Source organism: Neospora caninum, chromosome XII, assembly GCF_000208865.1.
Source record: "Neospora caninum Liverpool complete genome, chromosome XII".
NCBI lineage: Eukaryota > Apicomplexa > Conoidasida > Eucoccidiorida > Sarcocystidae > Neospora > Neospora caninum.
In genome coordinates, this window is record NC_018398.1 from 6,355,414 (window position 1) to 6,369,426 (window position 14,013).

At 56.9% G+C, this 14,013-nt stretch overlaps 2 protein-coding genes across 2 annotated transcripts in view; one reads left to right on the plus strand and one right to left on the minus strand.

The window, feature by feature from the left end:
* Positions 1-1,059: 1,059 nt before the first annotated feature.
* NCLIV_068550 (conserved hypothetical protein) lies at positions 1,060-6,243 on the plus strand (the record flags this gene model as incomplete). The annotated part of the gene is made up of 1 exon (XM_003886407.1): positions 1,060-6,243. The coding sequence occupies one exon, from the start codon at positions 1,060-1,062 to the stop codon at positions 6,241-6,243; it is 5,184 nt and encodes a 1,727-aa protein (XP_003886456.1).
* A 1,778-nt stretch (positions 6,244-8,021) lies between these two features.
* The window catches only part of NCLIV_068560 (putative isoleucyl-tRNA synthetase), a gene marked incomplete at both ends in the record, with an annotated part of 15,906 nt that continues 9,914 nt past the window's right edge, over positions 8,022-14,013 (minus strand). The window contains 7 exons of the mRNA XM_003886408.1: positions 8,022-8,238; positions 8,764-9,278; positions 9,538-9,957; positions 10,705-11,016; positions 11,904-12,020; positions 12,598-12,708; positions 13,638-14,013. The exon at positions 13,638-14,013 is cut by the window's right edge and continues 224 nt beyond it. Coding sequence (XP_003886457.1) covers positions 8,022-8,238; positions 8,764-9,278; positions 9,538-9,957; positions 10,705-11,016; positions 11,904-12,020; positions 12,598-12,708; positions 13,638-14,013 — 2,068 coding nt within the window. The remainder of the gene's footprint in view (positions 8,239-8,763; positions 9,279-9,537; positions 9,958-10,704; positions 11,017-11,903; positions 12,021-12,597; positions 12,709-13,637) is intronic.

Genomic DNA, 14,013 nt, shown 5'->3' on the forward strand with positions numbered 1-14,013 from the left:
AGGGTCAGCATGTCGACTCACGTACAACAAATGTATGTATGTATATATATATATACATTACATTCATATATATTTTACTGCGTAGAGGCCTATATATATATATATATATATATTTGTAGATGCAGACATGCGTTTCGTCCAGTATAATACGAATGCAGTTCGGGGTTGTAGAAGCCTGGATGGGACATGACATAACCTCCTCTTCCTTTCTCATTTTGGCTGCCGTTTATATATATATATATATATATATATATGTAAAACATACATAGGCATGCCTGCAGGCAAATAGAGTGTATCCACGGAAGAAATGGGAAACGGCAGTCAGTTTTTTCCAAGCACGATGTCGAGAGGAGACACCCAGAGAAAAGCGTGTACGGAGAAAACGAGTATCGAGTTGCGGAGTGCGCGCGAGCGCTTGTCTGGGCTGCATGCAGTTTCGAAAAAAAACGCCCGCCAGAGGAGACAGCGGCTTCTTTTCGAAAAGGTGCGACTGTGTGAAGTAACCGGCGAAGGAAACCGGAGAATGGAAGAGACAGAGAAAAGAAAGAGAGACTAATAACACACTCTGTCTCGTGTTTCGTCTCCTCTTGCTCTCTGAAATCTGCCTCTGCTGTCTCTTTACGTGTGTTTGCCAGAAACCAAGTGTGGCCGACAAGCCGTCGAGTGTAAATGGGTGCCGCGCTAGGTCACTCTCAAATCCCGCCTTCACTTTTCCACCCGCTTGCACTTTGGCACTCTTTCCTTCCATTTTCTGGTCTTTCTCTTGCGCAAACTGTCAAATTCGTCAAAAAATCAACACCTGCAATGACTGCCACTGTTTCCCTGTCTGCGGCACTCTCGCGCCGCCGTCCCGTGTTGCGACTCACGAGCTGCACTTTCACGTCTGGAAAACTACTACATATAGACATGCATCTGCATAGACAAATATACAGATAGATGTAGACACATGTTTTCACGCATCTACATAGATAAATCCTTCCGCGCGCACGCCTTTGCCTGAAGAAGGCCTTACTCGAGATACGTTGTATTCTTCAGCGCCTTCTCATCTTCTGGCAAAAAATGGAGAACAGCGGTGCTGACGAGGCGGCACAAGGCCTGCCTCCGCCTCTTCGTAGACAGACACCAGTAGCAGAGGAGAAATGTTCTTCCTCTTCCTCTTGGATTCCCCTCGGAAATGATCCTGGCGCGTCCCTCGCGACTTCCGCTGACGAAGTTCGTTTCCCGGTCTCTGCTTTGTGTGATGCTTCTTCGTCTCACGCCTCTTCCCCTGCCACCCTTTCCTCTCAGACGCACTCCTCTCAGGCGGCCGCCTCGACGCTTTTCCGCCACCATCCCCGACGTATTCCTGTCCCTGCGTGTTCGCTTCAGCAGCTGCTCGCTGCGCCCCCGCTTCCTCCACTCCGCCTCGACCTTCTCCCCTCTCCATCCTCGTCTTCCTCGTCCTCTTCTTCCTCGTCCTCTTCTTCCCCGTCCTCTTCTTCCTCGTCCTCTTCTTTCTCTTCGTCGCTTCCACAGACGGTTCTTCTCTCTTCCTCTCCTCTGCTGAGTGATCCTTCGCATCAGCGAACTCTGTGGAGAAATCGGTTCGACGTCGCCGCCTTCCCTCGACAGCAGGGCGGCTTCCCGGACTGTCGGAGGCTCGACAGGCGCGCAGCCATTTCGACAGATGTAAAGCCCATCACAGGCACCCAGCGCACTCACAAGGGAAACCGAAACGCCGCCAGCGACTTGGCGGCAGCTAGCAACCAAAGACAAACCCACATTCCGACAAACCCTACCTCTTTCTCTGCCCCTCCTGCTGTCCCTGCGTCTTCAGCTTCGTCTCGTGTAGCGTCAGCGTGTGGCTCTGAGCTGGCGGAGGGCCAGCGAGGAGAAGCGACCGGCGGGAGAAGTGAGAAGCGGCGACGTGTGTCTCCAGAGGCGGCGCCGAGGCAGAGAAAGCGGCAGAAAAAAGACGGGACCCGGCCGAACTCTGAGGACTCACGCGCAGAAACGGAGATGCCTGCTGCGTTGCCGTGTGGCTTGTTGAGCAACGGCGTGGCAGACGAGCCAGAAAGGGAGGCATTACGTGCGGCGAGTCCCCACCAGGGAACACGCGTGACACGAAACCGCGAGGGAAAAGCGGAGACGTGGTGTCCGAAGCGTCACGAAAGCCACGTTCTCGAAGATTTCCTCGTGGACTTCACGGAACTGCAAGGCGGCCAGCCTCAAGGCCTGGAGCTCCTGGACACCCTGGCTGCAGCAACGGCTTCCTCGGCTGCGCCTGTCCGAATCCTGCTTCCTCCGCCTCTTGCGGCTGCTGGCAAGCACCCTCCCAGCGGCGCGTGCCTGCCTCCCCAGACCGTTTCGGCCTCTGCGCCTCGTCTCCCATCGCTCGCGCCGTCGGTGGCGTCCACTTCTCAGACTTCCGCAACGGCGCTGAAGCCGTCGGCGCCTGCCTCGGGCGCTCTGCGCCGCCGCGTCTCTTCCTCCTCGCAGCCTGAGCCTCCCTCGGGGCCTGCCGCATGCAGAGCCTCGGAGGCGCATGCAGAGTCGCTGCTGGCTTTGTTGCATCGTCAAGTGCACCAGCGAAGTCTCACTGCGCCGTCGGCAGTGGTGAAGCCGCAGCTGCAAGAAGAAGAAGCCAACCTCGCGCTTCCGCCGCCGCTTCCGCTTCTCCATCGCCAGTTGTATCGGTCGCTGGAGGGGACTGCTGTCTCCAGACTCGCGTCCCTCACCGCCGCCTCGGGCGGGCTGCTCGCCGGATTCCCGACGCTGATTGCCGACGAGCGTTTGAAGCGGAAACTTCTGAGGTGTACGCGCAGACGCTTCCTAATGCCTGGGGCCTGCCGGCTGTCGACGAGCAGCGCAGGCAGCAAGTGGAAGATCCACAGGAATTTCCTCTTTATCAAGAGTCGCCTCGCAGGGATTTCCACGGGGGAAGTCCCTCTGGACCCCGATGGGCTCTCCTCTGAACGGCTCTCGGCACTCCCCGCGGAAGGCTCCGAGGCGCCCCACAAGCGCATGCGCTCCTCCCTCGCAACTGCGCGTCCCGACCCAAACGAACTGCCGAAGCAGACGTCCCTCGCGGGCGCCCCCGGCGCGTCGTCCTCTGCCGCCTCGACGCTTCCGCTCCTGCAGTCTGCCGCGAAACGCGTGCGTCTCTCGCAAAAGTACAAACAGGCGTCAGTTCGCTTGAGCGTGGAGGGACGCGAGGCCTCGATCGGCTGGGGGTGCGGCACGGTCTTGGCTACCCACGGGTGCCGGGAAGGCAGCTTCTTCTTCGAGGTGAAGATCGGGCGTCTGGGGCATCTGTCGGCTAGCCGCCAGCGACGCAACAGCGAGACACCTGGCAAGGCGGAGGGCAGTCGGCGGGGCGGGGAAACCGCGCCCGTAGAAGAGACAGGCCGATCCGGGAAAGCGGACAGTCGAAGAGGCGCGGCAGGCGGAGACGAGGAGAAGAGGGGCGACGAGAGGAAGGAAGAAGAGAACAAGGGAGAGAAGAACGAGAGCGGGGAGGGCCTCCTTGACGCGGAGGACGACCGGAGCAGTCGCGAGACGCAGGCCGTTCTCAAGAGAGCGATGACCCGCGAGAGAGAAGAAGACATTGCGCGAAGAAGAAAGGCACGGAGCGAAATCCGTGTGGGGTGGACGACACGGCAACAGCCTCCGAGCTGTCCCCTCGGTGCGACGGTGCATAGTGTCGGCTTACGCGTTCTCGGAGACGACACAGGCCTCCACGGAGGAGCCATGTGGGGCGGCGGCGAGGTGGTCTATGGCGCGCGCGTCAAGGAAGGAGACGTGGTTGGCTGCTACATTCGACTGGTGAAGCAGCCGGCCGAGACACCTGAGGAGCAGCGCGAGGACGGGAGGGGGTCGGAATCGAGGGAAGCCAGTTCGAGCGAGCCTCAGGAAAACGTTTATGCCATTCGCACGCTCGCCGATATGGACAGTCTCAGCCAAGGCTTCTTTCGCTACGCAAATGCCGCGCAGCCGCCCCGGACGTCTGCCGCGTTCCCTCAATCATCTTCTTCGACGTGGAGTCGCGGGTCGTTTGTTCAGTTCTCAGTGAACGGGAAACCCCAGGGCGTGTGTGTGTTCAATGGAGGCAGCGACTATCTGTTGAGGGACGGCGAGTACTTCCCTGCGATCTCGCTGCTCAACGGGGGTGTCTGTACAGTCAACTTTGGCCCCTCATTTCTCTTCCCGCCTCACAGGCTCCAGGCGCCCTTTCTCCCTGCGTGTCTGCTTCCCGTCCCGCGCCTTCCGCCCCTGACTGTCGACGTGTTTCCGTTCCTCATCTGCGAAAACGCGTTCTTCGTCGATCGGCACACGAAGCTCCTGCGGCCCAAAACCCTCGCCGACCTCTTTGAAGCTTCGCTCTCCCTTTCTCCGAATATACGCCGAGAGGACGCGGAGACCCAGCGAGGAGGCGATGCGGCCGAAGGCCAGGAAGACGCGCTGGCGCGTGTCGTGCGCGGCCTCGCCGTCCCTGCCAAGCACGTGTCGCAGTTGCGCGCAGGCTGGCGGAAAGGACGCGAAGTCGAGCGCCTCCTGGAAAGCCTGGGCCGCCACGCCACCCTGCGGCTACTCCACTCGTGCTCTCTTTTTCTTCTCCACGCGCACCGTCTTGCCTGTGCCGAGAGACGAAGCGAGAGCGAAGCGGATCGAGAGGCCCACGAGACGGGCAGAAGGGCGCGAACGGCGGAAGCCGAGAGTGGGGCAACGGGGCGAGGGGGAGACAGCGGGGCGGCGCCGGACCTTTCTGAAGTGGAGGTTGGAGCCGCGCGGGAAATCCAAGGCAGCGCCGAGTCCAAAGAGGAGTCGCTCCAAGACCAAACGCCAGGGACGGCTTCGAACGCGGAGAGCAGCGATCTCCATGGTGCAAATCGGCCCTCCCCTTCGTGTTCAGAGCGACCGCAGGGGCGTCGGGTTTCGGCTCGCGAAGCCGTTGCGAGGCCCGCGCGACGACGCAAAAGTCGCCTCTGGTCCCGCTGGAGATTCGGAGGAACTGGCAGCGACGAGTCCTCGGAGGAGTCCGCCTGCGACACGCGCAGCTCGGACGCGTCCGTCTCCTCGGAAGATTCCTTGGACGAGGACGAAGACGGCGAAGACGCGTCGAGGTGCGTTCCCGCCCAAGACACAAGCCGCGGCCGCGCCGGCTCCGCCGCTCCTGGCGGGTGTGCCGCCTCGCGTGCCCCGCGCTGCAAACTCTGTGAGTTGGCGGAGGCCCCCACCACGCCGCAAATCGCCTTGGATGACCCGGCCGGGGCGTTCCCGACGTTTTATCTGCCTCGCGCGTCCTCGCTGTCCCCGCTCCTTCTCGCCTTTCTCGAACGCGAAGAGCGTCAGTGGACGCCCGTCGACGCGTCGCGTCTCCTTACAGCTGAGAAGGTTCACAGTTTGCGCCTAAAGCGGCGCGCAGCAGGCGCCGCAACCTCAGCGGGGCTCTCAGAGGCGCCAGCGTCTCTTTCGGCTGCAAGCGACAAGCTGGGATCTGGAGAGAAGCGCGGCGGGCCAGGGAAGAAGGGAAAAGGCGGGCGGGGCGAGCGAGGCGGCCAGCACGGAGCGGCGCCTGTGGGAAAGGGCGCGAGCGAGGCCGACTGCGCAGTGCGACGCTTCTGGGCCGGCCGCGTCTACGCGCCTGAAGAGCGAGAAGCGATTCAGGTCGGAAACGTGCCGCTCGAGGTGCCCGCAGTCTGGCTGAGCGACCTAGTCGACGGCGTGGACCGGGAAGAAGGCCTCGGCGATGCGGACCCGGAACAGAGAGAGAAGCCCGAGAGTCTCGGCTGGCCTGGAGCCAAAGACGGCTGTTCACCGTGCGACGGCGGCGCCACCGCGAATCGAGACAGAAGAGAGCAGACGGCTGCTGGCCAGCGGAAACGGCCAGCTGCCAAGTCGCAGCTGCCGGCTCCGGCTGCGACTTCGCGCCAGGGCTCGGAATTCGACGGCCTCCGCTTTGTGCAGAGCTTCTTGGAATGGCAGCCTGAGCGAGGGATGTGTGCGTGGCGAGACGAAGGCGAGGACGCACGCGCGATTCGAAACGCAGACTGCATCATGCGCAAGCTCGGCCTACGAGCCGTCGACATCCTCGAGGGCATCGGCGCCAAGATCCAAGTGTACGTACACCAGTCCGGCCTCTGTCAGGCGCTCGTCAAATGGAAGCAAACCGGGGCGAAGGCTCAGGGGTTCGACGCAGAAGAAGTGAAGGAACTCGCCTGTCGCTTCTGGCTACAGCAACATGCGTCACACTTGCCTCTGTAGAGAAGCAAGGCATGCACGGGCGGCCACGGCACATTTTGAAGGCGTGTGCACCCGCGCAGGACAAGAACGCATGGGTCTGTTGATGTTTCGGCAGGCACTCGCGTCCGTCGCCGGGAACCAGTACGTCTTCCCTTGGGAAGGCGACGCGCGAACGGCTGCTCTCTCCACCATACCTTGTCGTTCTCACGTTTTAAAGGCCTTCTGTCTCTCTCCTGTGCCGTCGACATGTTTTGCTCGGCTGCAGATTGCGACTGCGTGCACGTCGATTGGGCTCTGTCTCGTTCGCAGGCAACGTCCGCCTCCGTCGCCGCTTTATCCTATCCGCGCGCTCTTCAGTGACGCGCCGTACCCGCCGTGCAACTATTCGGTTTCAAGATGCTTTCAAACATTCTCGAGCCTCTCTTTTCATCACAACCCCCACAGCGTCTGACAGACCTTAAAATTTTTTGTGCAGTGGGGAGGCAGTCGATCTCTGCATACCTCGGCTGCCAAGGCTCCTCTAGCTGACTAAGACAACAGCGACGCGGCAGGACGCCGCAGGCGCCTCTCCACAATTTCCTTTCGGTGTGTCGTCTGCGTACTCTCTGTCTTTGAAACGGACGTCCCTCTCGCTTTATGAGTCCGAAACACACGACGTTAAACAGAATAACCGTTGCCGTACTGCCTCTCTGTGCTTCGTATAGATATATGCCTTCCTCTGCGCATGCATCTCCCTTTATATGTTCCATATATATATATATATATATATATATATATATACATATTTATATGTATATGCACATGAAGCTCATAGTCTGTGCTGTTCTGTGATGGCCGATGCGGCCACAGCTAGGCAGAGAGAGTCGCTGCTGTCAAAGAAGAGAAGTCCGCCGCCAGTGTGACCAATCGCGCAGAACGAATACGGATTGGATCTCCTCAAAGTTCTCTTTATCATACTGACGTCACAACTCGGGTGCGTCACTTGCGCCTTAGTGCCGAAATTCAAAAGCCTACTACGGCCGTTCTCTCACTGAAAAGAGAAACCATCTCCAACCCTGGCATGGACACACATAATTATAAACATATATATATATATATATATATATGTTGGCGCATAGCGACATGCCATCTAGATTCCTTGTGTATTGAAGACATATATATATATATATATATATATATAAAGATATGCCCATGTATCTCTCTTTGTCGATCTATATCTCCAGGGTTTTTAGGTTGTCACTGTGTGAAATGGCGATCGACAGCATGTGCATAGGAACAGGCATATTCCTACATACGAGGGAAGTGCAGTTTCAGAGAGCCCGTTGCCGCGTGGTGTTGCTTGCGAGTGGGAAGAAAGAAATGAGGTGTACACTCCGGATGGCAACCCTCTCTCCTTGCCACATTTGTCTTCTGGTTCGGCATCAATGTACCGAGCCCCCGGGATCTCTGAAGCCGGCCAATTAAAATGTCTTGACTGCACGTCAAACAGATCGTTTGTGGGATTAAAAAGCGTTCTCAAGCAACTGAAACTTAACCTAAATTCTAACATTCTCTCCCTACCAGCTCATCGCTTTCGCCCCGGTCTTCATCCCATGCGCTCTCTCTGGCCTCCCCCACACTGGCGGAGCGCCTTTCTCCACCTGCTTGAGTCTTGCATGCAGCCGAAGAAGGGAGTCGCTCTGTGGTTCCACCACGCGCTCCTATTCTTAACAAACGCGTTTCTCTCATGGACGGCGCGGGCGTCCCGTCTCTGCGCTGCGAACACGGCTATCCCCCCCTAAACCCTAACACGCCCTCCGTCACGGTTCACGAGCCGCCCCGGAGCCTTTTGCTTCGTCCCTCTGATTCGCCGCAATCGCGTGCTCACAACGGGGGCAAAGGCGAGGAGTCACAGCGTCCTCCTCGCCATGCTTAGAGACTGACAAAGTCTCCACAGATGCAGAGGCAGTCAGGTCCGACGTCTGAGACGGGACAGTTGCTTTGACACGTTGAACTAACGGCGAGCGCATCCAACACCTAAACACAGAAAGAGCCACACCAGGGTTTCCACGGTCTCAGATTACGTCTATCCATAAATGTATTTATATGTATCTTCAGATTTATATGAATCTTCAGATTTATATGGATACTCATATTTATATGTATACTCATATTTATATGTATACATATATATAGATATATATGTATATATGTGTATATATATGTATATATGTGCATACATCATTTATATATATACAGGTTTGAGGCGCCGGTGGATCAGTGGACACATACACGGCTGTCTCGACCGCTGCGTCTTCAGCTAGCCACACCAACATCCACCGCCAGCTCGCACCGAGGTGTCGACACGTAAACGCATGTGCCTATTCCGGTCTGCAAGATTTGCTCGTCGACCTCTGCACACTCAGGCCTGGGCCTGCCTCGACTACCTGCTTGGGGACCTACAGCTGTGCAAACGTATGACTCCATCGACCTTGGTCTACTATCTCTCTGTATGCGTGTGTCTCTCTGACTTCTCTCCGGGCGGCACGGAGACGCACGCACCTGGAGCATCTTTGCCCCGAAGCGAGAAACAGCTCCAGGCGAACCGTGCCCGAGGCGCTTGCCTCGAAGGGAAGGACAGCGACAGGGTGTTCCTCCCGTCCCTCGTGCTGTTCGTTAAAACGGTCAGGCTTTTCTACATGGCCTCCCAGCTCTGGAGGCCGGAGAACGACGTCGACGTGAGAGAATTGAAGAATCCACCTGAGATCGTCGACATCTGGGACGAAATGGATGGTGCCTTGGCGTTCTGGCGTTTGAACGTTTGTCTCGCTGTAAGTCTCTTGGGCGGATTCTGCCTGCGCCCTGGCTGGTATGTACGGTTTCCAAACGCGCGTCGCCTGCTCGTCGATCTGCTTTCCTTTCTGCGCCTCGTCTCCTAAGTCACCTTCTCGTCCCTCCAAGCCTTCTCTTTCGTTTCGCTCCTCGCCCGCGCTACCCTGGAGGCGTTGTCCCTCCGAGGAGCCCAGCAGAGGAGCTAAAGATGAGAAGGCCAGAAGACGACGATACAAGAGCGGATCCTGCAGAGCGAGAAATGCGAGCAGACGAGGACACAATGCAGAAAGCAGGAAAGTCTTAAAGGGAAAGCCTTTCTCTCGTGGCAGCTGTGAACCCGGAAACGAACTACAGCCTATGTCCTCGCCGCCGTCCGACCTCCACAAGAGGCCTCCGTCGCCCCTTCCATTCGTGTCCCAATCGTTTCCCTTTTATCTTCGCTCTTTCCCACGTCGTTTACACGAGACGGTCTGCACTCTCGGTCTCACCCTGAGAGACACCTACCGTTGTGATGATTCGCAGCTTGCCATCGCAGCGTGTTCGGACGGCATCCGACCTCCCCCTCGTGGGCCTTTGTCCCTTCGTCGTCTTCTCTCCTTCCTGGCCGTTTTCGTGGCCGCTGGCGAGGCAGCCATCTCCTCTGTCGCTCTCCTTGTTCGCCTCAGCAACCCGAGCGATCGCGTTCGTCTCACGCGGCAGCTCCAACAGCCGATTTGCGTCACTCCGCAGCTGAACCAGAGCCCGCCACAGAGCCGTTTCCTCGTCGCCCTCTAGAGAGCCTCTTGCCTCTTGCGGATTGCCTTCCCCTGCCTGCGACGAGTCCCGTCCCTGTTCCGCAGCTCCTCTGTGCTTCGTTGCGCCCGTTGGAGAACCCAAGGGGACGAGCGAGGCAGGCCGCCTCAGCCGCAGCTGCGGCCAGCCTGTCTGAAGAAAACGCGACAGAAAAAACAGACGAGGCAGAAGACAAAAGGCGAAAGCGACGAAATGTGTGGGGCGGCCAGGTGTATCCGGAAAACCTCGAAGGCTGTGGATCTACACCGACGCACATCCCGCACTGAGTAGAAAAAGGGAAATGCACAGCTAGGTCTTTCACAAGGCCAACCCTACATCTGGATATGTCACAGAAACACAAGGTGCCCATCTGTAGAAGTGTGAAAGCGATAACCTGAATCGAGACGCATGAATTCTTGAAACGCGACTGCGGCGCTCGTCCTTGTATACATATATATATATATATATATATATATGTATATCTGTCCGTGGGGAGGTATGGAAGTTATGTGAGAAGGGAACGAACACTAGATTTGTGAAGAGGGAGGGTGTTGCTTTGGGGTCCTGAATCGGTTATTCGTTTCTGACTCTGCATCTCGTGAAAACGTGGAGCTTGTCTTCCCCTGTTCCTTGCCTCGTCGCTTCTCGCCAGGTCACAAAACGCCATGCCCGTGACGCACTCTCCCTCACACCCCGCTGGCTGCGCCATCTCGTTGGCTTCTGACTCTTTCTCTCTCATTCTCTTGCTCTTTCTCTTTCTCTCTCTTTCCCTCATTCTCTTGCTCTTTCTCTTTCTCTCTCTTTCCCTCATTCTCTTGCTCTTTCTCTTTCTGTCTCATTCTCTTGCACTTTCTCCTTCTGTCTCATTCTCTTGCTCTTTCTCTTTCTCTCTGTTCTTACTTCAAAGAGGGAGACGAACGGCGCCCTCTCTCCGAGCTTGCCTCCGGCGGATCCTGGCATCCCCGTCTCCGAGGACTCCAGCGTCTCGCCTTTCTTCTCGTCGGCGTTGCTGCCTGTTTCGTCTGCGGGGGACACCGGCCGGGTCCTTTGTGGCGGCTTCTCTCCCGAGCTTCGACCGCCACCTTTCGTATCAAGCGCATGCGTGTGGTTCCGCAGCGCGGGCGGAAGCCGCAGGAAGGCCTCCTCTGCGAGGTGCGGCACGACCGGCGCGAGAAGCTTCGCCAGCGCGAGAAACACTGCAGCCAGGACAGTCTGAAGACACCGCAGTCGCCACCACACACGCCAACGGAGAAGCACGGCGCATGCAAGAGGGACAAGGCACAGAGAAGAGGACGTATGCGGGGAGAGGGAAGAACCAGGTGGAGGGACAAGGGGCGAGAGAGAGAGAGCGATATCCGAGACCGGGACACACACAACTCTAGAGCCCGGGACGCGTGATGTGTCAACAAAAAAGAGAGGTCTCGTCCACAAGAGAAAAACAGGGGAGCAGAACGTGTAGGGACGCGCGGCAGGTGGGACACTGGCCGAGCGTCGTTTCAGAGACAGCGAAAATGCCCTGCCTTGACTCGGGCTTTTTGTCGAAGCAGTGTGGATAATGATCCACGTTACATTCTATCTCTAAATTATATAACGGTCGTATTCACTCGTATTAACAGCGAGAGAAAACTACTACTCAGATGCTAGTATGATCAGTACCATCGTACTGGGAGTGCTACTCTCTGAGAAAGGCGAACTACGAAACAGCGTCGAGAGAGAGCACGATTGCGTCACGGCCCAGCGCAAACTGGAAACAGAGCGACGCAGCCCGGAGGCGTGCATCCTGAGAAGCACGAAGGAGGGTGAACGAGAAGATCGCGAACGCACACAAAAAAGGTTCCAAATCTGGTGTGCCAAAACAGAGACACACGCTAGGCGTTACCACAGAGATGGTCTTTACGGACGACGAACGTCGGCTGTTTCTTAGTCCATTGAACGGCAGATCTAACAGCGAAAGGCACATGTGTTGCCTTCGGAGAATCCTTCGCAGTTGCCTCCGCGAGCCGCTCTGGAAGACGACAGTTGCGTCTCTTCGCAGCCCCGACAGAGAACAGGCGCGAATTCAAAGGGCGGGAAGAGCAATTCCGAAACGCTCCACGCACCTGGCAGGCGCGCCGACGGACGCTGGTCCGGGCAGAGACATAAAGGCGGTCTTTTGCCACTTCGAGGTAAAAGCTCGAGAAGGGGTCGGCAAGGAAGGCCAGGACGCCTCGCATTGCCTGTCGCGGAGCGCAGCGAGACACACCCGAGCGCATGTCGTTGAAAACCTGCGGCAGAGTTGGCTGACGTTGTGAGGCTCTGCGTGTCACGGCATGGAACTGCCGAGACTGGCATTTGCAAGCGAACGGACAGGTTTCACGCATCCACGCGTCTACCAGGAAAACAAAAATCTCTTCCGAAAAGAGGAAACCTTCCTCCAGACTGTGAAAAGTCCGACCCCCGTGGGGGCATACACGGCTACTGTCAAGGCACAGAAGAGACGACCGCCGAACCTGCGGCCGCGCTTAAACAAACGTGGCGTAGATTCCTGTGTCGCGCCAAGAGTGGCGCACTGTGTCGTTTTAAAGCGCAGGACGTATCCCGCTTCGAACCAGGCGTCCAAAGCGTTTTGCGCTGTCGCGCTGTAAGGAACCACTTTGGCACGCATGCTGCGTTCCACGCCACTCTCGACGCCTTTTCGCTTCTTCCCTGGTGCTCGTGAACTGAGTTTTAATGAACGCAGAAAGCCATTTGAACCTAGAAACGAAGTGTACGCTTATCTTGCTGGAAAAGGCCAACGGGCCCCGACCTGCGTACCCGGGAAAAATCAAAAAGCTCGTAAGCCTGCGTGGTCTGGGCAACGCATTCGTCGAGTCTACGAAGGAAAGCGCGATCGAGGAAAGGAAGCTGGTCGTAGCAGACAGCGTCCTGAGAAGAAAGACAATCGGCCAACAGGGGACCAAAACTTAGGGGCAAAACCGTCAGCGTCGAGAGCTCCGTTTCTCTCCAAGTCTGTGTAGACCACGGAAGAGTAAAACGCAAATGCAAGCGATAAAGCGAAACACCGCCGCAATGCCTCAGCCGACAGCTACCGTTTTCCCCTTCTGCATATATATATATATATATATATATACATCGAGTGATAGATAGAGATATGGGTATATATATGTGAGTATCTGTATGTGTGCGAGGGTATAAAAAGGGGTAGATACTGGAGTTAGGGATTATGCGCAGACGAGGGAGATGCCTCGCCTGCCTCTTATTTCACCTCATGTGCGTTCGTCCAGGTCATTGGCGACGCGATGGCAGCACCTGTTTCCCTCCGCCACGTACAGGATGTATTCGAAATGTCCAAGCGCAAGTTTATATGAATGTAAACGTGGGGATATATATATATATATATATATATATAGTCGCAGAGGTAGATGCATACATGCAAACGTGCTCTCTGTAACTGTGCACTGTTTTCTGCGCCACAGGAAAACGCCCGTGAGAGTTTTCAAAAGCTCCGCTAGCCTGGCGCTCGGCCAGGAGTGCCGGCCGAACCAGCAATGAGAATTCATCTAACACGTGCCGCGCAGGTGTTTGCTACACTACAGAGGACGTCACACCTCTTCCTTACGCATGTGCGCGTATTTTTATATCTACACATATACCTTTTGGTCCTACTTACGTGCATGCATAGATCACACACAACCACATGCATTTCATCGTGACAGGTGTACGAGTTCCATGCATTATCGGTGCCTGGGAAACGCAGAGTTTGTGGACGGGCATCTTTGGGCGAGAACAGACAACGCCGCATGTGTAGGCGTGTAGAAGCGAAAGCAACGCGCGGCACATTCTACACCACTTACGCGCTTCGGGTGGAAACCCTGTAGATTGCCGAGGAGGAAGCGGAACGTCCCACGAAGCTTTCCATAGGCTGAAGCAGCCTGGTCCAGAGGCGTGCCCGCGGCAGCTTTTCGAGAAGCGCCGCGTGCGCCTCGCATCCCTCTGGTCTCCTCTCGCCTGTTTCCAGACTCGACGTGTGCGGCCGTCCCCCCAGGCGATGAGGAAAGAGAATTCGAAGTCGCGGCGCGTCGCCTCTCTTTGGCGATGGCGGGTGCCGGCGACGAGAGGCCCGCGTGCTCCGGGACGTGCAAGAGGAGATCTCGTCCGTAGTTTGAGGCAGCAATCAGCAAGCGAAGGACGTCGGCGCCGTAGTAAGGAAGTTCCACAGAGGGGAGACAA